Raw genomic sequence first — 25,830 nt, forward strand, 5'->3', positions numbered from 1 at the left:
GAGGAAAAATGAGAGAGAAATCTACCACCAACTACTGTAGAGAGGGGAGGGGTGAGCACTTTATCCCTATCCAACACACACCTGCACAGCCAGTCTCTCCATTAAAAAAGGAGTCTCAAGCCCCAGGCAATGAACTATAACACGGCAAACACACTAGGTCACCTGCCTCTTACCATTTGCTATAAAGAACTTGTCTTCTATGTAGATGTCAAAAGGCAAGAACAGAGGCTGGGGTGGGGGAAGGGAGGTGATGATAGTTGGGCAAAAATTTGGTGGTCAAGTATTTTCTCTAGGGCTTACTTTATGAATTTTAGCCAAAGTATTATACATTTGACTTAACATTTTGATAATGCAAAGGATGGATGAACTATATAGCTTTAAAATCCTCTCTGAGAATGCATACAGAACTTTTTAACATTCAGTTCATGGACTATAAAAATTGTCCTATCTTCAAAAGTAAACATTTAAGAACAAATTATCTACCAGTTAAAACATCACCAGGGAAGAGAGCAATCTCAGACATAGACTCCTCATTCAGTTCTTTAACACTCAATGCTCTAATTTTAATAACGTAGGTTGAAAATTATAAAAAAAAATATAAACATTTAAGGCAAATGAAATCCTGTCTACTATAATGTGAACATATGTTCTACCAGCCTTAGGGCAAAGTTTACCCCCTTTTAAAAAGAATAGCCTACCAGTTCCAAGAATTGAAATAAAAATGCATTGTGTTCAATTGTGGGATGCAGCGTTCTGAAACCTTAAATCTTTTAAATGTCATTTACATTGTTCCCACTGCAACAGTAACTCAAGCTATAAAGAGGTTGAAAGTGCAAAGGCTTTACAAAGATCCTGCATTTTATTTTGTTATTCTTTCAAAAAGAACTCAATACAAAGTCAATATAAAAAAATCAATACTCAATTTAAAACAGAAGCAGTAATTTCTGAATGTCTGACATTCTCCTATGCAAAGACTGGGAGAAAGAGGAAGGGGAGAGAGAAAATAAATTCTTTAATTTAAACCTTTCTTCACCCTGCTGGGAATGCACATGCCAGAGCAAATGAATCCAGCTTAACTCCTTCTGGACTGGTCATTTAAGATAGGGTTGGAAGAACAGTATTTTAGAATGGTGATGAACAGTGTCATTATTAACTATATGTATATACACTTGTGGCACTTGGAACTGCACTGTATCCATGACATAGCAACCTCTGACACAGCCCGTCTCACACTTGCCATCTCTTACCCCATCTCCCAAAAATATTTCCTGAGAAAGATATTGTAAGGAACTTCCAGTTTGAAGGGATCTAACAGCAAAAACTAAGAACAAAAGCACCATGGTTCCATGGTATGTGTTTTTTATAAACAGAACCACATAGTTGAATAGTACATCTTGGCTCCACGACACACCTATGGGTTCCCCCTTCCTTCTTCTCCAGCATGTCTTTTCAAGCTGAAGGCTGGTAATTGAAGAATGTTGTTTACTTTTTCAGGTACAGGTGTATTACAAAGATCCAAAGCCAATTTTGATTTTTACAATGACACAAAATACTGTACCACTTGTGGAGTGCACAAAGCAGTAAGGGAGTAAGGGGGTGTGCACACATACAAAGAGCATTCGACAATGTCATCCTGTACTATAGCAAGGTGGCTGATTACCCGAAATACTGAAAAGCAAGACTGAACACTTTTAAAAGGCTTGTTGCAGATACAGGAAGGCAAATGGAGGCAAAGGCAGCCCAGTGCAAGAGGTCCGAATGGGGCTCCTGAAGGAGCTCCCCTGCAGCAGGGCTCTGCCAGGATGGATCCTCTGCCCACAACCCAGTCAGTGTCTGCTCCCCCAGGGCCAGGGGAAAGCCCACTGAAATCAGCTGTGTTTAACAGACAGACCACAGATGAATCTTTCTGGACAAGAAGATGGGCTCCCTACTCTCCCTTCCCCAAACTCTGTAGAGTGTCCATTTTCCTTCTCCCCACTTTATCAGCAACTAAGAGTGGGAGCAAAACCAGCCTCTTTCCTGGTCCTACGTGGCAGAGGCGATGAGTTGCACAGTGACGGTGGTCAGAAAACCCAGGGACTGGACAGCAGCAGTTGCCAGTGTGGTTGGCATGGTTTGGTCTCCCTTGGCAGGGCAGCTTGCTATAAGCTTGGGAAGAACTTATGTCCCCAGGAAATTAAGTGGCTCCAAGTTGCACCTGCCAATCCCAGTGTCACAGTGTTAGTCTCCCCTGGTTGGTGTAGAGCAGTGGGGAGGAAAACTGGGCAGTGTGGGGCTCCTGCTGCAGCCTAAAGGGGACATTCCCACTGCCTTCTCTCCCTATGCTTTACCTGCTGGGCACCCCACACTTCCCTATGGAAACAATGCTGGGACTGACTTGAGGCTTCACACAGAGCCGGAGGGCACACATGGAGAGCCACGGCTGCCAGCCAGGTGGGGGCAGGATGGCATGGAGGCCAGGTGGGCAGCTGCAGGGCTGGGAAAGGGCTACCTGCAAGCCAGCAGAGGGATGGGATCAGAAACAGGGCAGGTAGGTTTTCTCTTTGGGAAAAAAACAAAATCAAATCACTTAATAGCTGTAAACGACAGTGCACATTTTTTGTTGTGATCTTTCTCTGAAGAACCTAAGGCAACAAAGAACAAAGACGGAGGCAGGTATCTCCTGAACTGCCCACGACTTTCGTGGGTGATGTGATACTGGACATTAACATACACAAATACATATGTGGATGTGTCGTGACTGGTTTCCTGAAACAGAATAAAGATGTGTCCCCTGGAAGTCTACAAGTGGGCTGACCAGAAGCAACGGGGGACTTGGTACTGGACGAAAGGCAGGAACTAGTTGTTGTAAGGCGAGGCTCCCAAGAAGCACCAGCTCCACTTTGGTTTACAGCTGTAACAGAAGCTCCAGGGAATGGCTTCTTGAGAAGTCCCATCGACAAAAGTCAGATGTCATCAGTCACTCTTTTTCAGGGTGGACAGCCCCTGCTTCCTTCCAAATAAAGTGCAGATGGTCAAAGGATACTGGTCAATCATCTGCCAGTTTCAGTCAGCAATGAAGAAGAATTTATTAAAAAGACACCCCTCTGGCATAGATATATATCTCTCTATATATTTTTCTTTTCTTTTTAATAAAGCCACAAATATAGAACTTTCAAACTGATGTCTCAGACTGTAAGCGAAGGACAAATTTGTGAGATTTGGGGTCTACGAACTCTTCAGAGAGTATGATGAATGGAATTTTCTTCACATTGACTACAAGGCTGAAGTCCAAGCACTTAAGGACGAACACAATTCCATCCCGTAATCCATTAGTCACAGCCTCGTCACTGACAAGCCTCCACTGTGTAGAGAGCCAGCGGTCCTTGTCATATTGCAGGGTGGGGCCTGCGCTGAGGTACCGTTCTAGGAAGGCCTGGAAGCAGAGGAGAAAGGCCATTAGGGAAGAAACAGCCTGTTTTAAAAAGGGCAGTCCTGCCAGGCGGCGATCCACTCTCACATCTATGAAGAACTTTTTCCAAATAAACCAGCTTCGACCAGAACCCAGCTCATCACACTCAATTCCCATCAGACCCTCACAACTGAGTCATTACTGGGGAGGGAAGACTTCTTGGACTTCCTCACTCCCCTTTACCTACTATCCACCAAGGGCAAGAATAGTGGTACCCACAGAGGGGAGGGAAAATGGGGTGGCTGGTGTCAGTGTCTGGCTGGAAGCCGTCATGGCTGCATCACTCCATTCCTAGGGTATGGTCCTACGGGATGTGTTTCTCCATGTCTTCCTCCTCCTGAACCAAAAGTTTCTCAGGGCCAGGGCTGTGTCGGGCCCAAAGGAGCAGTCAGGAAATACGAGCTGAATATACTTGCATGAACAAGAACGCATGCTCTACCATTTACTGGCAGTGATTCTGCACAAGTCATTTACACTCTCTGTTAGTGGACGCAGTGACACTACCTAAGTCACAGGGCTGCCGTGAGGATGAAAGTGTTAGCTCTCAAAAAGCACTCACAGCAATGCCTGGCATGGTAAGCAAGCAATGGTTATTCCATGTTGGGCTAAGTGTGCACACGGCCAGTCCAGGGGATGCCCAGGCCTGATGCCCCCTTCCCTCTCCTGAGTTCTCTGCTCCAGTGGCACCTGGCTTGATGGAGTTCTGATACATGTGCTGTTCCTCCAGCTAAACACTGTCATTCAGCTCATTCTTCCCTGCCCTTCAAATCTTCTTAAGCCTCCTCTCTTGAACCTCTCAGGCAGATTAACATGTCCTCCTCCAGGCTCCTGTAATCACTGACTCTCGTGTGACCCTTTACTTTCAAAGTGATTGCTGTCTTGCATGTCTGCTCCCCACACTACACTTCACTCTCCTGAAGGGCAGAAGTATGTTTTGTTTTTTTAATTTGAATTTCCAATGTGCCTAGCACATACTACGAGTTTGACAGCATGAGAATCAAATCAAATAAATACACTGATTTAGCCATAAGGGGAAGGAAGAATGAAATGAGCCAGTAATACAGATAGAAACATACTGGGATATATCAATCAGGTCCCAGACAGAGTCAAGAACAGATTTTGTTTTGTTGAGACGGAGTCTCACTCTGTTGCCCAGGCTGGAGTGCCGTGGCAGAATTTCGGCTCACTGCAAGCTCCGCCTCCCCGGTTCAAGTGATTCTTTTGCCTCAGCCTCCTAAGTAGCTGGGATTACAGGCATGTGTCACCACACCCTGCTAATTTTTGTATTTTTTGTAGAGATGGGGTTTCACCATGTTGGCCAGGCTGGTCTTGAACTCCTGACCATTAGTGATCTGCCTGCCTGGCCTCCCAAAGTGTTGAGATTACAGGCGTGAGCCACCACACCAGGCAAAGAACAGTTTTTAACTAGTATCCTCTTTTTTTTTTTTTTTTTTTGAGGCAGAGTTTCGCTCTTGTTACCCAGGCTGGAGTGCAATGGCACGATCTCAGCTCACTGCAACCTCTGCCTCCCGTTTCAAGCAATTCTCCTGCCTCCGCCTCCTGAGTAGCTGGGATTACAGGCATGTGCCACCAAGCCTGGCTAATTTTTTTTTTTTTTGTATTTTTAGTAGAGACAAAGTTTCACCACATGGGCCAAGCTGGTCTCGAACTCCTGACCTCAGGTGATTGACCTGCCTTGGCCTCTCAAAGTGCTGGGATTACAGGTGTGAGCCACTGTGCCCGGCCCGGTATCCTCTTTTATTCACACCCTGCTGCTACTGTCAGGTATATATTTTTTTCATCTGTGCAGCGTCTATTGTAAGGCAGAAAAGTAAGGCCTTGCATACTCTCACACTTCTAATATAAATACAGCTCTTATGAATCATAAGAAAAAGAAAATAACTCAACAATTAGATAAGTGAAACTAAAACAATAATTTTATAGAATAAATATTATTAGAAAATTAACATATAAAAATTTTTCTATCACATTATTAACTAAAGAAATATAGGCTGGGCGCAGTGGCTCATGCCTGTAATCCCAGCAGTTTGGGAGGCTGAAGCAGGCAGATCACGAGGTCAGGAGACTGACACCATCCTGGCTAACACGGTGAAACCCCGTCTCTACTAAAAACACAAAAAAATTAGCTGGGCGTGGCGGCGGGTGCCTGTAGCCCCATTTACTCGGGAGGCTGAGGCAGGAGAATGGTGTGAACCCGGGAGGCGGAGCTTGCAGTGAGCCGAGATTGCACCACTGCACTCCAGCCTGGGTGACAGAGTGAGACTCCATCTCAAAGAAAAAAAAAAAGAAGAAATATAAATTAGAAGAATGAAAAACTAACTTCCTCCTGTTAGATGGGCAATGATTTTAAAAAATAACATCCAATGCTCCCGAGTATGTGGGAAATAAAAAATCTCAGATGTTAGAGGCAAAGCATGCAAAAGTACGCCCCCTAGGAGGGCAATTTGGTAGGATCTACAACTCTGACCTGGCTTTTCCTCTACTTGAAACTTAGGCTTCAGAAATACTTGTACAAATACATACGTAAAAAAGTATTCACCAGAATGCTGTTTAAACCAGGGATTGGCAAATTTTTCCATAGATGTAAATATTTTCAGCGTTTCAAGCCATATTCTGTCACAACTACTCAGCTCTGTTGGTGCAGAGTGAAAGCAGCCATAGGTGATACATAAATAACAGGGCATGGCTGTGTGCCAATAAAATCTGATTAATAAATACAACCAGCCCCTGGCTTTCACTAATGAAAACTCTTAATCCAAATGTGCATCAACAGACAATCAGTTGAATAAATCATGGTATTTGGTAGAATAAGACATAGCTATTACCAGAAATGAGTTATATCTGTAGTTATGTCTGTATGAGTAAGATCTGTATGTATTGACTTGGAAAGACAGCCAAGGGATAGCTTTAAGAAAAAAAAGCAAAGTTTTATATATCTATATCTCTCTACATATGTATAGAGAAAGATAATATACATTATATAGAGATGTAGTATGTAAATCTCTATCTATCTATGAATGATATATACAGGCTATCTATCTATCTATCTATCTATCTATCTATCTATCTATCTATCTATCTATCTATCTATCTAATGAATTATATATATAGGCCGGGGCAGTGGCCTGTAATACTAGCACTTTGCGAGGCTGAGACAGGTAGATTGCTTGAGCTCAGGAGTTCGAGACTAGCCTGAGAAACATGTTGAAACCCTGTCTCTACCAAAAAAACACAAAAATACGAAAACTGCCAGGCATGGTGGCGTGTGCCTGTGGTTTACACACACACACACACACACACACACAGAGAGACAGAGAGAAAGAGAGAGCAATGACCCCATTTCTGTTTTCCCATTTCAGCTTAAAAAACATCTACATATATTTGAAAGAATACATACTAACTCCTTATTAGTAAAAACTGTTTTGGGGCAGGGGCTGAAAACTTCATTTTCCGCATGATACTTTTCTTTAATGTTTGGATTTCTATACCAAAAACAGCTATTATTTTTAATTCAGAAAAGTATACAATTTTTAAATGAAACAAAAAGCAATCACGAAACTTTCTAAAATCTTGTAAAAAGAAAAACAACGGTTTTGGTTGTACATGGTAGAAGCCATCATTTTATACCTGCAGACATATTTTCCTCATTTGCAACCACAGTATTCACGTTTCTGCATTCTATTTCTTGTAACTTACTATTCTAACAGATTCTTTCATGATTCAACAGGTGACACACCATAATTTATAAGCCACTGTTATGTTTTAAATTATTTCCATTGTGGAGGTATTACAGATTGTTTTGCAAAACAACACCTTTGTGTATATTCATGTGTATATATGATTGTACTACATAGTTTTCCTAGGAGAGAGATTAGTGACTCAATACAGAAAACTTTTTGGTTTCTTACTATTTCTACATTGCTTTCCTAAGGGTAGTTATTGGTTGACAATGTAACCAGCAGGATACACACATAGTGCAACATATAAACAGAGGTCCTTATAAAAAACAGCTACCAAATGTTACACGTGTACCACATGCCAAGCTCATCTACTCTCTACCATGCGATTTACATGCCTTGTTGCCATATTTAATGTAATTCTTATACAACAACCCTGTCAGAGAGATATTATTATTATCCTCATTGATAAAACAGCAAACAAGTGTAGAGGAACTGAAAGAGTTAATTCATGTGATGTGCTTAAAACAGCACCTGTCATATGAAGAGGCCAGACTAAATTGCTATTATTACTATTGGTAAAAATAATGCTATGGCTTTGTCAGGCATTTTGGGTGTCACAGAGTCAGTTTTACCGAATGGTCTTTTAGATTACAGTGTTTAGCACACTTTTAGGGATATTACAGGAAACAGTCATATATCTAATACAGGGTAGAGTAATTTGTGCACAGTCACAAAACAATTAAGTGGTGGAGCCAGGATTTGAACCCACTTCTCTGTAGAGAAGTCATTTGCTATATCTTTACTCTGGTTTGCCTCCTCGGCCACAACTCTCTATTAGATACATGGCTGTTGCTTGTAACACTCCTTAAAGTGTCCTAAATATCATAATCTAAAAGACCACTCAGTAAAACTAATTCTGTAACACCCAAAATGCCTGATGGCATTTTTTTTTTTTTTTAGACGGAGTCTTGCTCTGTCGCCCAGGCTGGAGTGCAGTGGTGCGATCTTGGCTCACTGCAAGCTCTGCCTCCTGGGTTCACGCCATTCTATTTTTTACCAATAATAATAAGAGCTATTTAGTCCATCCTCATCATATGACAGGTACTGTTTTAAGCACTTCACATGAATTAACTCTTTCAGTTCCCAAAACATACAAATGAGATAGTTATTAGTATTATCCTAACCAATTAACAGGTTAGGAAACTGAGGCACAAAGCTATTGCCATCTGCCCAAGGTTATGCATCTAGTTGGTGGAGGAGCCAGGTTAGAATCAATCAGTTCAGCTCCAGAGTCCAAAATGCACCCCTAATCACTATTCCATACTGTCTCCAATCACTATTCCATACTGTCTCCAAGTGAAATTCTCTCCTCTGTTAGAATCCAGAGGCCTTCGAAAGGCATATTTAAAAAAACAATTGTACTAACATAACATAAAATAAGTGGGAATCACTAATTCTTATTACTTGAGTTTTGGAGATGCCTTTCGATTTTATCACTTCTAGTAACACACTAAAATTCAACTGGCCAAGCTCAGTGACAAGCCAGGATGACGGTGGCAGAGCCCACCCGGAGCTGCGCACCTTGGGGGTCATGCCGTTGGTGATGCAGAAGGCCAGGTGCTGCAGGATGCTCTCCATGCTGTGGTAGTTCTGCTGCCGGGTGGTGCGCAGGTACTTCTGGAGAGCCCTGGCCATGGAGGGGAAAATGGCCTGGGCGGCCTCCCTAGGGTCCATCACCTCCCCTGGGGTTTTCTGCTGCTCCTCAGCCTGGAGACGCTGAATGTGGATGAAGGCCTCTTCCACTGCAACCACCAGCCTAGAAGGTGATGCAACACTAAGTAATCAGGACGGGGCCTGCCACAGGGTGTGAGAACAGAATGACGCTTGTCTACACTGCTGCGGCCCAACCTGCCAACATACCCAAGGCCCAATCACGCTGCTTGCATCCTTAGCTGTCCCCCAGAGAGTGGAGGGGGAAGAAGGGAGAAAGAAAGGCAACAGCAAAAATAACATGTGGAACAGGGGCCCCAGGGGTTGGGGGAAAGGAGCCCCAGGACTGGGAGATGAACTCTGTTCTGAATTCTGCCACCAATGAGCTTGGGAAATGCACTAGTCCTTTTTTCATCTCTGCAATGGTTAGATGGAGTTCTAAGGCCCCTCCAACTGGCTATAAAAGGCTCTGTACAGAGAGAGGTGGCTGGTGGTGCAGAAGCAGCCGTACAAAGAAGCAGAGCTGCGTGCTCCCTGGTCCAGCCACCCACACCAGCAGCCCCTGGGAAACAGGAAGAGGCACAGCACACATGATGGAACGCACCTCTGTCCCCTTCAGTGAATATGACCTGATGGTGAACACCAGCAAGGGTCCAGGGGTGCAGAACAGGCCCACTCAAGTGTGGGCTGGGGGCCAGGAGCATCAGCATCACCCAGGAATCTGTTAGAAATGCCATTTCTTGGGCCCAACTCCACACCTACTGAGTAGGGCCTTTGCAGGCAGGGCCCAGAACCTGCAGCCTGTATTTGAACAGCCCTCCCAGTGATGCTCATACAGCCTTCAGTTTGAGAAACACTGGAGCAAGATGCACTCCAAAGGTGTCCCAGCAGGTCACGTTTTTAAACAGAAACCTCATTCTAGTGGTAAAAAAGGAAAGATTAAAAGTCTACAAGAGGCCGGGCATGGTGGCTCATGCCTGTAATCATGGTACTTTGGGAGGCTGAGGCAGGCACATCACGTGAGGTCAGGAGTCTGAGACCAGTCTGGCCAACATAGCGAAACCTCGTCTCTACTAAAAATACCAAATATTAGCTGGGCATGGTGGTGGATGACTGTGATCCCAGCTATATGGGAGGCTGAGGCATGAGAATCGCTGGAACCTGGGAGGCAGAGGTGACAGTGAGCCAAGATCTTGCCACTGCACTCCAGCCTGGGCAACAGAGTGAGATTCTGTCTCTAAATAAATAAATAAAATAAAATAAAATAAAAATTTAAAAGTCTGTAAGAGGGTACTGGCATCAGGAGGGCAGTATACCTTGCTTTCCGCTTCTTAACTCGCCGCTCATGTTCGGCTTCTTCATAATACAACTCGTTGTGGCTTGAGTCCCTGCGCCGAGCAGCTGCAGCAATCATGGCCCGGGACTGGCCAGTGGCATTGTTACTGGGGCCTTTGGGGAAAGGACAGTGAAAGAATAGTGTTAATACCACGAGGCTGGGAAACAGAGCAGAAAACTAGTACCCAATCTGTCAATGTTGTCTACCCACCCGCTATGAAACACACACACACAAATCCTAAAGGTCACTTCCCAGGAGGGTGAACTGTGCCCCGGCTCCACATTCACTATGTCCAAGGAAAGGGAGCAGAAGAATCTCCCTAAACCCCAATCTGGTCAGTGGAAATGGAAAAAGAACTCAGAAGGGGATGAAGAATGCTTGACAATTAAAATGTTGGCCAAAAACTACATATAGAGTGTGCTGAAGATGTTACCATTTGTTACATAAAGTTTCAGTTTGGCCATAAGGGCAGCTGGGACATCAAATTTCAGCAACAAGACAATGAGACAGAATGAGAGGGATGGGGAGAACAAGGACAGACAGACAAAAAAGAAAGTCAAAGGACATGAGACACTGAGTCTACAATGGAAAGCAAGCTATGCTGGAATGTCATGGCAGCCACAACTTTTCCAGGAAATACCAATGCTTGAGGGTGTGCAACATGACCCATTAATAAATACAGACTCAGAAGTCCTGTCCTGTCCCCTGACCACTGACCACCTTAACTTTTCAGAAACATAGGCAGATTTCAGGCTTTCTTATGGATGATCTACTTGGCTGGTGACTTGGTTTCACTAGTGGGAATCTTTGCTAAGTTTTCAGATCACAGGTGAAATTTATCAATCCTTCAGGCTTCGTGAGGGAGCTCACACCTCATATAGCCAAAAAATAAACAAACAAATAACTGGGAGGATATTGCCACCAAAAACTGACACTGTATATAAATCACTTTATTTGTTGACAATATAATCCTCTCCTAGGGTTTGCAAAGTTCTTGCCCTCACCCAACGTATCCAGGAAGAAATGACACCGCATCCTGTTTCTTGCACTTAACCATCTGATACCCTGAAACATAGCTTGGACTTACCCAGCCTGGCCTCCAGCCTCCTGCCACCCACTCAACTCCGGCTCCTAGATACGAGTAAGAAGTGCCTGCAGGCATCTCACCAGATGCCTGAACTACTGAGATTTCTAGTCTTAATGATTTAGGTAGCTTTCTGAGTTTGTGGGTAATGTGCACAAATTTTGAAAAGCAACCCTTTCCTAATAGCTTCCATAGCTTCCAATATAAGGTGATCCTGGCAGAAGGCAGGAAACACACACCGCTGCTGTTTTCAATCATAAAATCCCAAAATCAACAGGCTTCCCACACAGGTAGATGGTACATCAACATTCCTCTAAAAATGCGTCTGCCTACATAAAAAAGAGAAATTGTTCTGAAACAAGAATGTACCATAAAGGTAGGCCCAGAGAGGAAGTAGAACCAAACGTACCATGAAGCTTAAATAGTCACCCAACTGTGCCCCTGTGAGCACCACGGACACCCTTGCAAGGCACATACCATCTACATTGTAGACTTTCAGCCCGGCCATGTGCTTGGCTGCTCGGAATTTGGAGGCTGTTAGGAGGTTTGGGTTATAGATGGTGAAATCTTTGTAGTAATTTTCTAGGACCACCAATGCTGCTCGCTGGATACTGAGAAGAAAAGAACAAAATTAATGCAAAGCTTTTTCACTGAATAATCAGGTCCTAAATGAAAAATCCTCTTTTGGAGTCGGGTAAAGGAACACAACATCAAAGATAATCTCATACAGAAGTCCACTGGGTTCCACCACACCTCTGGTCTCCAGGATGAGAACTTAAAGCCGAAACTAAGCCCCATGGCCAAGTGGCTTCTGTGCCCTTTCCTGGACCTGTGATTAGCCATATCCCATCTAGCCCTTTGTTGAAAGAGGAAGAAGTTGTAACTCATAACTTACATTTAGCTTTAGGCGCACAAGAACTTTTTCTATTTTTCCTCGGTTTACAAAAGAAGAAACTGAGGACGCCCCCAAAAGGGCAAGATACTTACTAATGGTTGCAGAGCTAATGAGTGAAAGAACAAAGTATAGATTCAGGTTTCTCAGGTCTTCATTCAGGGTTTTGTCCCCTAGGCCTTGGTATCCCTGAGTATAAGGAATCCTGGGACTTAGGTTTTATACAGACCAGAACAACTGCAGCCATCCAGGGCAGAGCGTACTTAAGAGGGCCTTGGCCAGGTGCGGTGGCTCACGCCTGTAATCCCAGCACTTTGGGAGGCTGAGGTGGGCGGATCACCTGAGGTCAGGAGTTTGAGACCAGCCTAACCAATATGATGAAACCCCGTCTCTACTAAAAATATAAAAATTACCGGGGTGTGGTGGCACGCACCTGTAATCGCAGCTACTTGGGAGGCTGAGACAGGAGAATCACTTGAACCCAGGAGGCGGAGGTTGCAGTGAGCCGAGATTGCACCATTGCACTCCAGACTGGGCAACAAGAGTGAAACTCAGTCTCAAAAAAAAAAAGAGTCCGCTGAGACCACTTGATCTTTCTGGGTCCTCCTGCCTCTTGGCCTTCAGCAGAGGGGTATGAAGGTGACTATCCATGTTCCGATATTCTAGGTCTCCAACCTATCCCCTGCTTGGTCCTCAGAGAGCAGCAGGTGAACAAAGAACAGGTACCATCAACAAGTGGGAGAGAGGATGTGGGAGGGTACTTATAATTGGAAATTAGTATAGACAGCAAAAGAATATGCCCTTGGTCTATGGTGCACGACACTTGCCACTTTGAAGAACACCTTGCAATGATACAGCAAGGGTTTGCACATACCTGATTCTCATTTAACCCTCACAATCATTCGAGGTAAGAAAACTGAGGCTCAAAAATCTATGACCTGCACAACAGTATGCATTTAATAAACAGGAGAGCTGGAACTCTGATATGATTTACAAACCTCCAAGCTGGGCTTCCCGGTAACATGCAGACTCTGTGTAACAGCGTACGTGTTGACATCTCCAACCACCACCATGTTAAACACCACAGATATATTTTTATCTTGCCCTTTAGATTTTCCTTTCTAGTACTCTGCTAAGCAGATCGGCTTACAAGGATTATTTGCAGTAGCCGGAGCACCAGGATGGGGCTCCCCTTGATTCCTGGATGATCACACTGTGTTCCAACACTCTCAGGGTGGCTCAAGGATCTTCACTTCACACCAAGACAAGGGAGCTCCTAAACCATCCACTGGAAATTCTGTCTACCCCCCCATTTGGCTCCCCTTGGAGCTCCGCTTTAAGACTTTAACAGAGTTGAATCTGGAAGTCAGTCAGCTAACCTGCTTAAGAGCAGAATCATGGTAAAACTTTCTGACTTATATCCCCAACAGTGCCTGCATTCAATTGGTACTTAATATTGTCCTAGATAATGTACAGTCATGTGAGGCTGGGGAACACTATCAGGGGAAATCTGGTGAGACCAACTTTGCATAATGGAAGTAAACCTAAGACTCCTAACAGCAAATCAGCATTTCGAAAATTCTGACCATTCAATTACTCAGTTGCTCACTCGTCATTCCATATTTGAGTGCCTGTGTCTGCTAAGCCCTGGGAATATCAAGATAGACAGAAGGAGCTCCTCCTTAGCTGGTACATGGAGCATGAACCCCATGACAGTGAGTATGTTCTCATGCTGGAACACGTGGGGCTGAGTAACCACGGAAAGAGCTTCTGGCTGCCTGGGACACGGTGCAGCCTTCCTGAGGAGGTGGCCTTCCGTGGAGGTTTATGTGTCACGAGAGCTCTTCCTGCAGAAGTCCAGTCTGCTTGCCCTCAAGGTCTCACCGGGCAATCTCCAAGTCATTGTGGCTCCAACCCCGTCCTTGCCCCCTGTCCATGGCATTCTCCAGAGAGGAGCAAGTGCTTCTTTATTCCTACCCCATCCAGAGATTCATCGCAACCCTCTCCCTGATCACACACACACACACACACACACGCGCACACACACACTCCCTGGTGTGCCTAGCTCAGCTCCCACACCTGTGCATGCCTTTTCCGGAGTGCCTGGGCTTTGTGAGGCAAGGAGTCCCTCCGCATGGCTGTAAGACTCAGTTTATACACACAGACCCACTAGGGTTCAAACCCACTTCATCCCCCCTCCTCCACTTATAAAGAAACATCTCTAGGCCCCTGGATTCCAACAGAAAAGTATTATCCTGATCTAAATTTACAAATTAAAAGGCAATCATTAGAAGTTCTCAGAACCATTTTCAACTCAAAACTGTCTTGTGGTTGCTGGGTTTTGCTTTTCTGTTCAGCGAGGCTGCAAGGAGGGGTCAAGGGAATCCCATTAATTCAGCTGGGGCCTGTGAGGGGATGGCTGGGTTGGAGCCTCCTGGCTATGTCTCTCATCCTCCACCCTGTGAGTGTGATGCACTGCCCAGAGCAGTGGCTTCTGTCTCCAGCAGGGCTCCCGGCCCACCGCCTTCCAGCATGGGGCCTCAGTGGATGCTCTCCAAATAGGCCAGCTCTCCAAATGAGCCAAGTCCACAGCCCACCTGACAGCCCCCTCAGAGCAAAGTCCTGGCATCCCAGGAAGTGCCCAGGGTGGGGGCGGGTACCGTGGGATGCCAGCCCTGGGTGCCACAGGCATGGCTCTCACAGTCCTCCCAAGGAGTGAGAGTCTTTGCTCAAAAATACCAAACAAGGGGAAAGTGCAGGCGTCCTGCACTCCCTCTGGCTCTGCCCTCTCAGAGAAGTGACAGGATGACTCAGAGCCTGCCGTGGGCCTGGCCAGCCCCACAGGCTGAGAAGCCAATGCTGGAGCTAAAGGGATCTCAGGGCGAAGTTGAGAAACGCTTCCAAGAGTGTGCATGCTCTCACCTACAGAGGATGGTCTGTTTCATTCCCAGCATACCTGGCAGTAATAGGGAATGAGAATTTCTAAGTAACTAAATAAACACAAAACTCAAGTGCACAACTTAAATAAAATGGTTGTGACATTTTGGGATAAAATCCAATATGCAATATGCCTTTCTTCTTCTTCTTTTTTTTTTTTGAGACAGTCTCCTGCTGTCACCCAGGCTGGAGCGCACTGGCGCAATCTCGGCTCACTGCAACCTCCACCTCCAGGTTCAAGAGATTCTCCTGCCTCAGTCTCCCAAATAGCTGGGACTACAGCACGTGCCACCACACCCAGCTAAATTTTGTATTTTTAGTAAGGACGGGGTCTCACCATGTTGCCCAGGCTGGTCTTGAACTCCTGAGCTCAAGTGATCCGCCAACCTTGGCCTCCCAAAGTTCTGGGACTACAGGTGTGAGCCACTGTGCCTGGCCTTTCTTCATCATTTTGAAGAGAGTAAGCTATGTGATATATGATTTAAGACTTCTTGATTACTCCAGATGATGATTACGCATCTTAACACAGAGCTGTACCATGTACATAATGCGGTGAAGACACTGGATTCCATCAGGAGGCGGAGGCCATCTATCTCCACTCTGTCCCAAGCTGCAGCAAGTGTGAATAGGTGAGGCTGTTTTGTTTACATTTTTTCTACATTCTCCCTCACTATTGCTATCAGTCATTCCTAATTACTATGCCACGGCCTCAGTCATAGCCCCAGGAGGCCAGGATGCAAGGAGCAGCCATTCCCTCCGCCACTGTCAGTGCCCAGCATTCCTCTTGCCTTGATTCCTCTCCACTCTCCAAATATGGAAGGAACCACAAAGCCAACACAGGACTGGCTTCTTTCAGGAAGCCTTTTCGAATCCTCCAGTCCCCGCTGATCGGTCTCTAAACTTGCAGCATCAACAGTGATGACACATGACTTGTGATATCTTCGAGGGAGTCAAGGAAGCTGGTCTTGCCCCTTCAACAAGCTTGCCCATGCAAATCCCTGACACACAGGGGACATGTCCTTTGGTTCCTCCATGGGTATATAATACTTGCAGGCTTAACTTCTCTGTTCATGCAATCTTAGAATTCCCATAGGCCTAAGATCAGTCCTGAATATGTATTTCATAAAATCATGGAATTTCAGAGGCAAAAAGGGCCCCAGAGATGAACAAAAGCAAATCCTTCGACAAACCCCAATCTCTAGACCAGACAATCTTGGGGAAACGTGAGAGGCAAGAAAAATCAAGTTGGTTAGAAACTTGCCCCCTCTGTTATCACCATTACATTCAGAGAGAAAAGGCGGTAGCCTGACTGAACAGGACCCTGTATTGCCGTCAGGGGGAGCCTGAAGTATAGACTGTGGACTCAGCCCCCTCAGAAACCTATGACAAGGAGCATTTTCCCAAGATAGAGGACTCTGTGCTCAACTGGTGCCACAAGCCAACATACCTGCCTAGTCACAACCCAGGGAAAGAAATACCCTCTCCCAGACCACATAGATTTGTGGAAAACAGCACATGAAGGTATGCCTAGTTGTGACAGAAATTCGCTTGAGACCTATGCATAAAAACCTCAATAGGCTTGAGTCTAGGCTGGTCCAAACTTGAACTCCTGGGAAGGACGGGCCAGCAATGGGTCTACACAAAGGCCTAAGGGAATCTGACGGCTACATTTTAATTTAAAACCCACAGCTGACCACACTGCCTACTGGCCTATTTTCTTTGCAGGACAAAGAGGGTGGAATGAGAAATGCTGTGGTCTTTTGTGTCTAATCAACCACGAAAGCACTTCCAGTGTTGTTGACAACTGTTACATGACTGCCATGGCAACAGAGAAGAGGGGCTCCCCCTTGGGCTACATTTCTTAAACAGACCTGGAAAGAAGCACCTCAAAACATAGTTCAAATGTTAATGCACAAAAATCTGAAAGACATATTTTTTAAAGATAAATTCTGAAGAAAAAAATACAAACCAAATTAATGCCCTGTGTATCTAGACCATCCACTGCCTCCCCATGCTCTGTGCATGTCTGAGTCTGCACAGAGGCTGTGGGAGGAGGCAAGCACAGTGCAACTGGTGCAGACTCTGGCCCCAGACAACATGACTCCAGGATCTCTCACTCATTCATTCATCTTGAACCAATTAGTCACTTCTCCAAACCTCATACCCTTCATCTGCAGGATGGGAAGAGCAGCACAGAAAACCCTGATTATCATGATAAGTGGGCTCCAAAATACTCAGTGGCATAAAATGTCTTACTGAAAGGCTAATAAATTGACTGGGGCAGACCTGGTACAGGCAGCTACTGGGAACCTCCAGCAGCAGCCTGCGAGATCCAAGTATTCCAGGTGCTGGCTGAGGTCGGCATTGCCCTAAGGCAGGTTAAGTCTCATGAGCTTAAATATCCATTGGGACAATTCCAAGTTCTATGACATTCTGAGACTTCAAAGCTAGTTGGCATTTAGACCAGGAAAAATACTGGAGACTTGGGAGTTCACCCACCACTTTCCTGCTTCCTAAGGAGGAGTAGCCTGCCTGGTTTAGGTCTGTGCTGAAGATGAAATAACACATTTTAAAGTGGTTATTCAAAGTAAATAATTCATAAATGACAGCCACCACGAGCTTATATAGCCATATATGTTGAAGCGGCCAACTTGATCCCATGTGCGCCTGTACCAACCTCCCCCAGAGGCCCACCATGAGGGTACTGCCATGGGAAATGAGCCAAGATGGGCCCACTGTGCACAGTTTTCCTTAGGGACTGGGGCCACAAAGTTATGCTACTCTTTGTTTTCATGCACTACTTCCTGCCAACTCTCAGCCTCCTGAAAATCAAACCTACCTATAGGGAGGCATCCATTGTAGGAGTACTAGATTCCAGAAGGTCTAGATTCCTGCTATCTACCCTGTAATTCTGTATAAGTCATTTCCCCTTTCTTGGCCTTTTTCTTGGCCTTTGATAAAGAGATAACACCAACTACTGCATGTGGTTGTTGAGAAGAGCAAATGAAATAATGACAGTGAAGGCATTTATAAACTATAATGCATTGTACAAACACAAAAGTTATCACATTACTAATAATAAGCATGAACATTTTGCAGCGGGGATGGGGTTGGTTGGTGGCTAGAATATACACACAGCCCTAGGCACAAAAGCATGACCCCACTTCCATTTATACTGAACCTCAAAATTTTAGAAATGGAAGGAATCTTAGTGTTCACCCAAGCAGAGATTCAAGAATCAGAGAAATCAAGAGTCCATCAGTCCAATCTCCCAATCCATATACCAATTATTTTTTTAAATTATTTTATTTATTTAGAGATGGAGTCTCGCTCCGTCGCCCAAGCTGGAGTGCAGTGGTGTATCTCAGCTCACTGCAACCTCTGCCTCCCAGGTCCAAGCAATTCTCTTGCCTCAAATCCCAAGTAGCTGGGATTACAGGCGCACACCACCATGCCTGGCTGATTTTTAATGGAGATGGGGTTTCGCCATGTTGGCCAGGCTGGTCTTGCACTCCTGACCTCAGATGATCCACCTGCCTCGGCCTCCCAAAGTGCTGGGATTACAGGTGTGAGTCACCAAACCTGGCCAATTTTTATTTTTATTTTTGAGACAGTCTCCTTTGTCGTCCAGGATGGAGTGCAGTGGTGCAATCTCAGCTAACTGCAACCTCTGCTTCCCAGGTTCAAGCAATTCTCATGCCTCAGCCTCCGGAGTAGCTGGGACTACAGGCACATGCCACCATGCCTGGCTAATTTTTTGTATTTTAGTAGAGACGGGGTTTCACCATGTTGCTCAGGCTGGCTCAAACTTCTGGCCTTAAGGGATCCACCCATTTCAGCCTACCAAAGTGCTGGGATTACAGGCGTGAGCCATTGTGCCTGGCATCCATATAACAATTCTTTTTACAAGCTCCCAGATGACATCCAGCCTTTGCTTGAAAAGAAAGTTCACTTTCACACTGAAATGACCTTTTAGTTCTACCACTGGTTCACCCCATGCTTTGTTCTGAACTCAAGTCCCCCTTTCTTGTGAAAGCCTTTTAGATACTTGAAGGAAACAATCGTGACCATAAACCACCTCCATTTTAACTCCCTTATTTTATAGCTAAAGGAACCAAAGCCTAAAAAAATGTGTGCACACATGCACACATACACACAGACGTACACACAGTCCCTTCTATTTCCCATTCATTCACCCTCCCTTGAACTTGATTGTGGCTTCTGCAATCAAACTTGTACTCTTACATGTTATTAAAATCCGAAATTAACATTGAGCTTTAGAGCTCATCCAGGCTGATGCCCTCACACTTTATGGCCTGCAACTTCTCCCTGAGCAGGGAGAAGGGATGAAGACATCCCCCATGGACAAGTCCTTTTCAAGTTTTTGCCACATCTTTTCAAATATGAATTTGATCCCTTCAGCTAGGTCAACAAAAACAGCTTTCTTCACACGTGGAAAATGTCAAAGTACTTCTTGTATGCTAATTCCCCAAATACATGCCAGGTCATTCTTCTCATTACCTAGGTACGTGCTGACAGAAAAAGCACTAAAAAGTTCCCATCATAGAGTAAAATCTGCAAAGATCTCCTTTTAGGGCATGCAGTCACTATCCTGAAAGCCAGCTAAGGATGCTACATTCAGAAAAATCTTAATAACTTGCCTCTCCAACTCCATCAAAAGCAGTCATAAATTATGAGCACCTGCTAAGTCCCTAGCACTGAGACCCAGATGTAAATGAAACCTTCAAGGGGGGCTTATGCTCCAATCAGTGGTGAGCACCACTCAAACAATAAGTACAGTCAAGTGATCCAGAGACCGTGACAGAACATGTACACCAGGAGAAGAGGGACGGTGTTTCCGCCAGGGATCCACAGTGGGGGCAAATCTGGGCTGTTAAGTCTTACAAGATGAATGATGGTCACACCAGGGACAACAGGCTGTAAAGCAAATTCCAGGCAGAGAAAGCAGTGTGAGCAGAAACAGGCTGGTGTTAATCCTCCCAAACATCCACAATAGAGCAACAGGGTCAGTGTTCAGTCACAGGACAGCACAACTTGGAGAAACCCATAGTGGCAAATAGTGTCTCCCAAAATTTGCATCTACCCAGAACTTCAGAATGTGACCTTAATTGGACACAGGGTCTTTGCAGATGTTATGTTTAGTTAAGGTAGAGTCATTCTGGTATCCTTATAAGAAAAGAGGCGGCCAGGCCTCTTTGGCTCATGCCTGTAATCCCAGCACTTTGGGAGGCTGACAAGGGCAGATCATTTGAGGTCAGGAGTTCAAGACCAGCCTGACCAACAAAGTGAAACCCTGTCTCTACTAAAAATACAAAAAGCAGCTGGGTGTGGTGGTGTGCACCTGTAATCCCAGCTACCAGGGAGGCTGAGGCAGGAGAATTGCTTGAACCTGGGAGGCAGAGGTTGCAGCGAGCTGAGATCGCACCAAGGCACTCCAGCCTGGGCAAAAGAGTAAGATTCTGTCTCAAAAAAAAAAAAAAAAAAAAAGAGGACATACAGAGACCCACACAGAGGAGGTCATGTAATGATGGGGGCAGAAACTGGAGTGACACAGCCATAAACAAAGGAACACAAAGGGTTGCCAGCAGCCACCAGAAACTAGGAAGAGGCAAGGAAGGATTCTTCCCTAGAGCCTTTGCGGGGAGCACAGCTGTGCCAACACCTAGATTTTGTACTTTCTGAGAAGGAGAACTTTTAAGCCATCCAGTTTGTGCTATACTCTGTTACTTCAGCCTTAGGAAACTAATGTACTTGAACTTAGGGAAGGAGGGGTGGAGGCAGGTAAGCGGCAAGGCTGGTCAATGGTAACGGAGGCTGCAGATGAATGCAAACGTGAGAGAATGGGAGGAAGGAGGGTCAGTGGACAGGGACAACCAAAGGAGGCCAGTACTGACGGCTGCCCAGGCACTAAGGCCACTCATTACCTACTTTTTAAGGTGTGCCTGCTCTGGTGGCTGCGCTTTAGGGCCCAAACCCAGGTCTTTGAGAAAACTCTAAAATGCAGAACCCCCAATACAAGTTGATTCAGCTTTCTGTGAAAACCTGCAGCTAGGGTGCAATAGCTGATGCTTTCAGTTTTACCCACCTGCTACTTTCCAGAAGAGTCCGTAAGAGCTAAATCTACCTGAACGTGTGGGCTTCACTGCTCCCCACACTTGGAGATAAATGACTTCAGTCTGACAGTCAGGACCATTTGTGGCAATATTTGTGTGAGTCCCAGAGAAGAGAATATAATTAGCCCCTGGACGCTGAACGCCACCGCCTTCACTGACAACCAGGTACATGAGTGTTTATATCTCCTGGCCCTTCTGCCTTTTAATTAAACTGTTTGTCTCACAGCTGCATTTGGCAAGTTAGCTTACACAAGTCCTATAGATAACAGGCAATGATCACCTTGGAACTTGAGAAGGACAAAGAGGTGCAAAAACTGGAATTAGCTCATGTTTACTGACAGGTCTGGTTTAAACTGCACAACAAAGGCCTGGACTTGGTTGGACTTTCAAGATAGAGGGGGAGGGCCACAGGTTTCTGCTTGAGGTCTTGAGACACAGGAGACTGACCATCCCGCAAAGGGAAACAGATCAGAGGCTCTGTGTGGCTGCTGAGGCCCATGGGAAGGCTCTTCCTTGGGCCACCTGGATTCACTCGTGCCTCGGGCCTGCTGGTGCCTCAGCTACACAAAAGCTTCAGCAGCTGAATTCTTTGAACCAATATCCGAAGGCTGGAAAGCGTACCTGGCTTTTGGTTTGAAATTCAAGCTGTGGACAAGCCCTGCAGGGTATCCCCACTGAAAGATGAACAAGCAGATCGGCAGCCTAGGATATCTAATCCCAGAGCGCCAAGGAAGTGGAATCAGTAGGACTTGGGAATCACAGAATGATCTCCAAAGTGCAGTGTGGGGGACACCCAGAGCACTTCTCCATGAGTCCCTAATAATACAAATAAAACTATACCCAGAGTATGCCCAGAGGACACCATTCTCTATCAACACTGGGAGGAGTTTGTGAGAACCAGAAGTAGCTAACAGCTCATGCAATTACCTGGTTCTTCTGGTCTCAGCAACTAAGCAATACAAGGTTGTCAACATGTGCACCCCTCCTGGGCTTAACACCATGACCCAGTGGCAGTTCTGAGTGCAGAGACACACTGCTGGTCTCCTCCTGAGGAGCTGAGCCAGTTATGGCTGAAGCCCTCTGGCTGCCTTCCCCACAGCACAGCGATGCTGGCAGACCTCCCCTACTGGGGCACCTAGGAGACACGCTTCCCTACAAGTGAGGGGTTTGGCTCTGCCACAGTCTGCCTGGGGAGCATGCAGCCCTGCTTGTAGGTCGCGGCACAAACCTCGCCACGCTGCCATTTCCTTGCACGGTCCAACCTGCACTGTGCCTCCCCTGCCTGGGATGGGAACTCTGCTCTCTCCGCGTCTTAAATTACAGTGATGAATCACACCAAGATAAACAGCAGAGATATGGGGATCAAAGACAGCAGCCTGCTTAGGGTGCTCTAAGAAAAAGATTTAGATATGGACTCGAAACACCTCCACACCACCCAGGATGCTGGACTGCTGCCTTGCCTTCCTCGTGAGTAAGTAGGAAGGAGCACACCACGAAAAGTCCGGAGCTGAGGCTCCTGGCCTGCCCAAGCGGATCCCGGCTCCCCAAAACCTGGGCTGGAGCAGAGCTGAGTGGTGGCTTTGCAGCCAGGGAAAGGAGGCCGCAGGCTGTTCTCCCTCCTGAGTGCTCGCACCCCACCACTTTCACACCGTGTCAAGTCACACCCAGCCACTCGTGGTGAGTGTGGAGAATACGGGACCTGGCCTGCAGCAAGAATCCTCCAGGGAAACCAACAGCACAGCATTCAGGGAGTGTGACCCATCTCCCAGGGGCCAGGGGCACTCAGGAGACCATGAAAACCAGCTTCACCTTTGCCAGCTCCTTTTCCTGTGAGTCCTCTGGGCCTCAGCGCAAGGCTGTGGGCAGACGCCGTGCGAGGGAAGCCATCCCAGCTGCAGCCGCTGGCAGGAGTCAGCTGAATAAACACAGGGCTTCAGTGTGCAGCACCTTACACTCTCATTAAAGCCACTTTTAACAGGCACCACAGCACCAAACCACAAACGGCAGCTCCACTCCCGCCTTCAAAATTCTCCCACAGCAAAGCATGGCCTGAGCAAAACCCTCCACGCTCTATGTATTAGCCCTTACTTGTTCTTGTCCTTTGCTTTGCTATGGAGTGGGGCTAAGGACTGGCAAAATATCTTTATTAAAAAGTAATTACAGGAGTACAAAAACACACATTTCTAAAAATGAGATGGTATATGAACCCACAATCGTAGTAACATGAGCCAAAACCACTGATGGTCATTTAAGAATTTTCCCAACGTTGCAGCCACTGGCTCTGGGCTCTCAGAGACCGTTGGTGCTCATCGCGAATATGGGATGGAGGGTGTGGCCCAGCATGAGAGACATGCCTACCAGTAATGTAATCACTGGCTTGGACATTACTTGACCCAGAATCACAAACATAAGATCTCAAAAGGAGCTAGAAATATCCTGGAATTACTAGAGCAACTTTAACCTCCCTAGAAGACTCTCCCTTTGTCACTTAGAACTAGAAAATCAAAGTGCAATCCAGAGAAGCAAGGCCCCCTTGCAAGCTGGGAGGATGCATGCATGAGCTGGAGAGAGGACAAGATGAGCTCTATTCAACAGGTCAAAAGTCTTTGGGGTCAAAAGTCTCCAGTGTATGTAATATTCCTGTCTCAGCTCAGGCTGCTGTATCAAAATGCTACAGACTAGGTAGCTTAAACAACAGAAATTTATTTTCTTACAGTTCTGGAGGTTGGGGGTCCAAGATCAAGACTCTAGCCAACCTGGTTCCTGTTGAGGGCTCTCTTCTGGGCTTACAGATGGCCACCTTCTTTCTGGGGCCTCACACAGCCTTTTCTAAGGGTGTGTGCAGAGACAGAGCAAGCTCTCTGGTATCTGTTCTTGTAAGGACGCCAGTCTTATGGGATCAGGGCCCCACACTATGACTACATTTAACCTCAATTACTTCCTTAGAGGCTCCATCTCCAAATACGCCACACTGGAGGTTAGGGCTTCCACATACGAATTTGGGGGGACCACAAACATTCAGTCCATAACACTTCCTTGAATATAATCACAATTGACAATGTGACAATCATAAACTTCCATTGCTTGAAAAGCAATCCAAGGATCATTTCTTCTAAAGCACATGTGGTTCTGTGATTAGTTACCACATCTTTGATTAAAAGATCTGTATTAGTCCATTTTTATGCTGCTGATAAAGACATACCCAAGACTGGCTAATTTATATAGAAAAAGAGGTTTAATGGACTCACAGTTCCATGTGGCTGGGGAGGCCTCACAATCATGGCAGAAGGCAAGAGGCACATCTTACATTGCACATCTTACAGACAAGGAAGAAAATGAGAGCCACCTTTTATAAGGTTTCCTCTTATAAAACCATCAGATCTTGTGAGACTTACTCACTACCACAGGAACAGTATGGGGGAAATCACCCCCGTGATTCAATGAACTCCCACTGGGTCCCTCCCACAACATGTGGGAATTATGGGAGCTACAATTCAAGATGAGATTTGGGTGGGGACACAAAATCAAGGTCTACGGTCAGTGTCAATTTATAAGCTATTCTCTCTCAGTCTCAATGAATGAAGCATTTTTTACCCCAAAACTTTGACCCTGAAGCTTAAAAACCCAAACAGTTAAAACCTGCTGGCTGAATTAGGTACAAGGGAGCTTCAGCAATATAAATATCCTACAGAATGGGTCACTGTGGAAAGTTTCCCAGAGTGCTGAGTCATACCTGCTTTTGTGGTTTCTCTGTCTCCCTCCTTGTTGATGACTATCAGCTATCATTTTTTATTGATGTTCATATACCTCCTTAAAGCAGCACTTTTTCCCCTCAAAATATATTAGTTCTGGGCTTTTTAAGGTATAGAAATCAATAATTAAATTTGTTAGAACTATATGCAAAATAAGAATAAACAAGACTCTGAGAAAGACAGCCCGAGGTGGTTGTGGGAGTCTGCGACATTGAACTTAACATCCTAGTAGCCTCTGTCTTGTGTCGTCCTCTCTCCTTAAATGTGGGATAGGGCTGTGGCTTGCTTTCACCAGGAGAATGCAGTAGAAATACTACTGGGACAGTTCCAGGCCCAGACCTTAAAAGGCCTGGGAGCTTCTGCTTTTGTGCTCCTGGGAGCCCTGAGCTGCCATTTAAGAAGTCTAGCAACCCTAATGAGGAAACAACAAGGAAAGGCCACGAGAAGGAGAGAATATACAGGAAAAGAAGGAAGAGAGAATACACAGGAAAAGAAAGTCAGCCTCGGCTGACTCACCATGTGAGTATAATCACACAGGACCATGGGCGGGATCAGCTAAAGAACCTCCTGGCTGAGCCCAATCCATGCTGCAGAATTGTGAGAAATACTGAATTGGTTGTTTTAAGCTACTAAGTGGTGGGGTAGTTGTTACACAACAGTAGATAAAATATATTTTCTTTGAGACATGTGAAGTATAGGAAGTTAAAAAGGTCTGACCAAAGGCTCAAACCTACTGCTGTGACTTTAAGGACCAGGCTTTGTCAACTGAGTGAATATAATAACCAGTAGAGCTAAGGAATGGACCTCAGAGTGCAAGCCATCTTGACAATCCT

The 25,830-nt window shown here is 45.6% G+C and overlaps 1 protein-coding gene across 2 annotated transcripts in view; it reads right to left on the reverse strand.

Annotated features, from left to right (window-relative positions):
• Positions 1 to 840: 840 nt before the first annotated feature.
• VANGL1 (VANGL planar cell polarity protein 1) overlaps positions 841 to 25,830 on the reverse strand; it is a 51,487-nt gene continuing 26,497 nt past the window's right edge. For both annotated transcript variants that reach the window (XM_024233036.3, XM_002810378.6), the window contains exons 5-8: positions 11,760 to 11,893; positions 10,179 to 10,311; positions 8,734 to 8,968; positions 841 to 3,415 (exon numbers count right to left, since the gene is read on the reverse strand). In XM_024233036.3, the coding sequence (XP_024088804.2) occupies positions 3,155 to 3,415; positions 8,734 to 8,968; positions 10,179 to 10,311; positions 11,760 to 11,893 (763 nt within the window). In that variant the 3' untranslated portion in view covers positions 841 to 3,154. The remainder of the gene's footprint in view (positions 3,416 to 8,733; positions 8,969 to 10,178; positions 10,312 to 11,759; positions 11,894 to 25,830) is intronic.

The sequence above is a fragment of the Pongo abelii genome, chromosome 1 (genome assembly GCF_028885655.2).
Source record: "Pongo abelii isolate AG06213 chromosome 1, NHGRI_mPonAbe1-v2.0_pri, whole genome shotgun sequence".
In the NCBI taxonomy this organism is placed as follows: Eukaryota; Metazoa; Chordata; class Mammalia; order Primates; family Hominidae; genus Pongo; species Pongo abelii.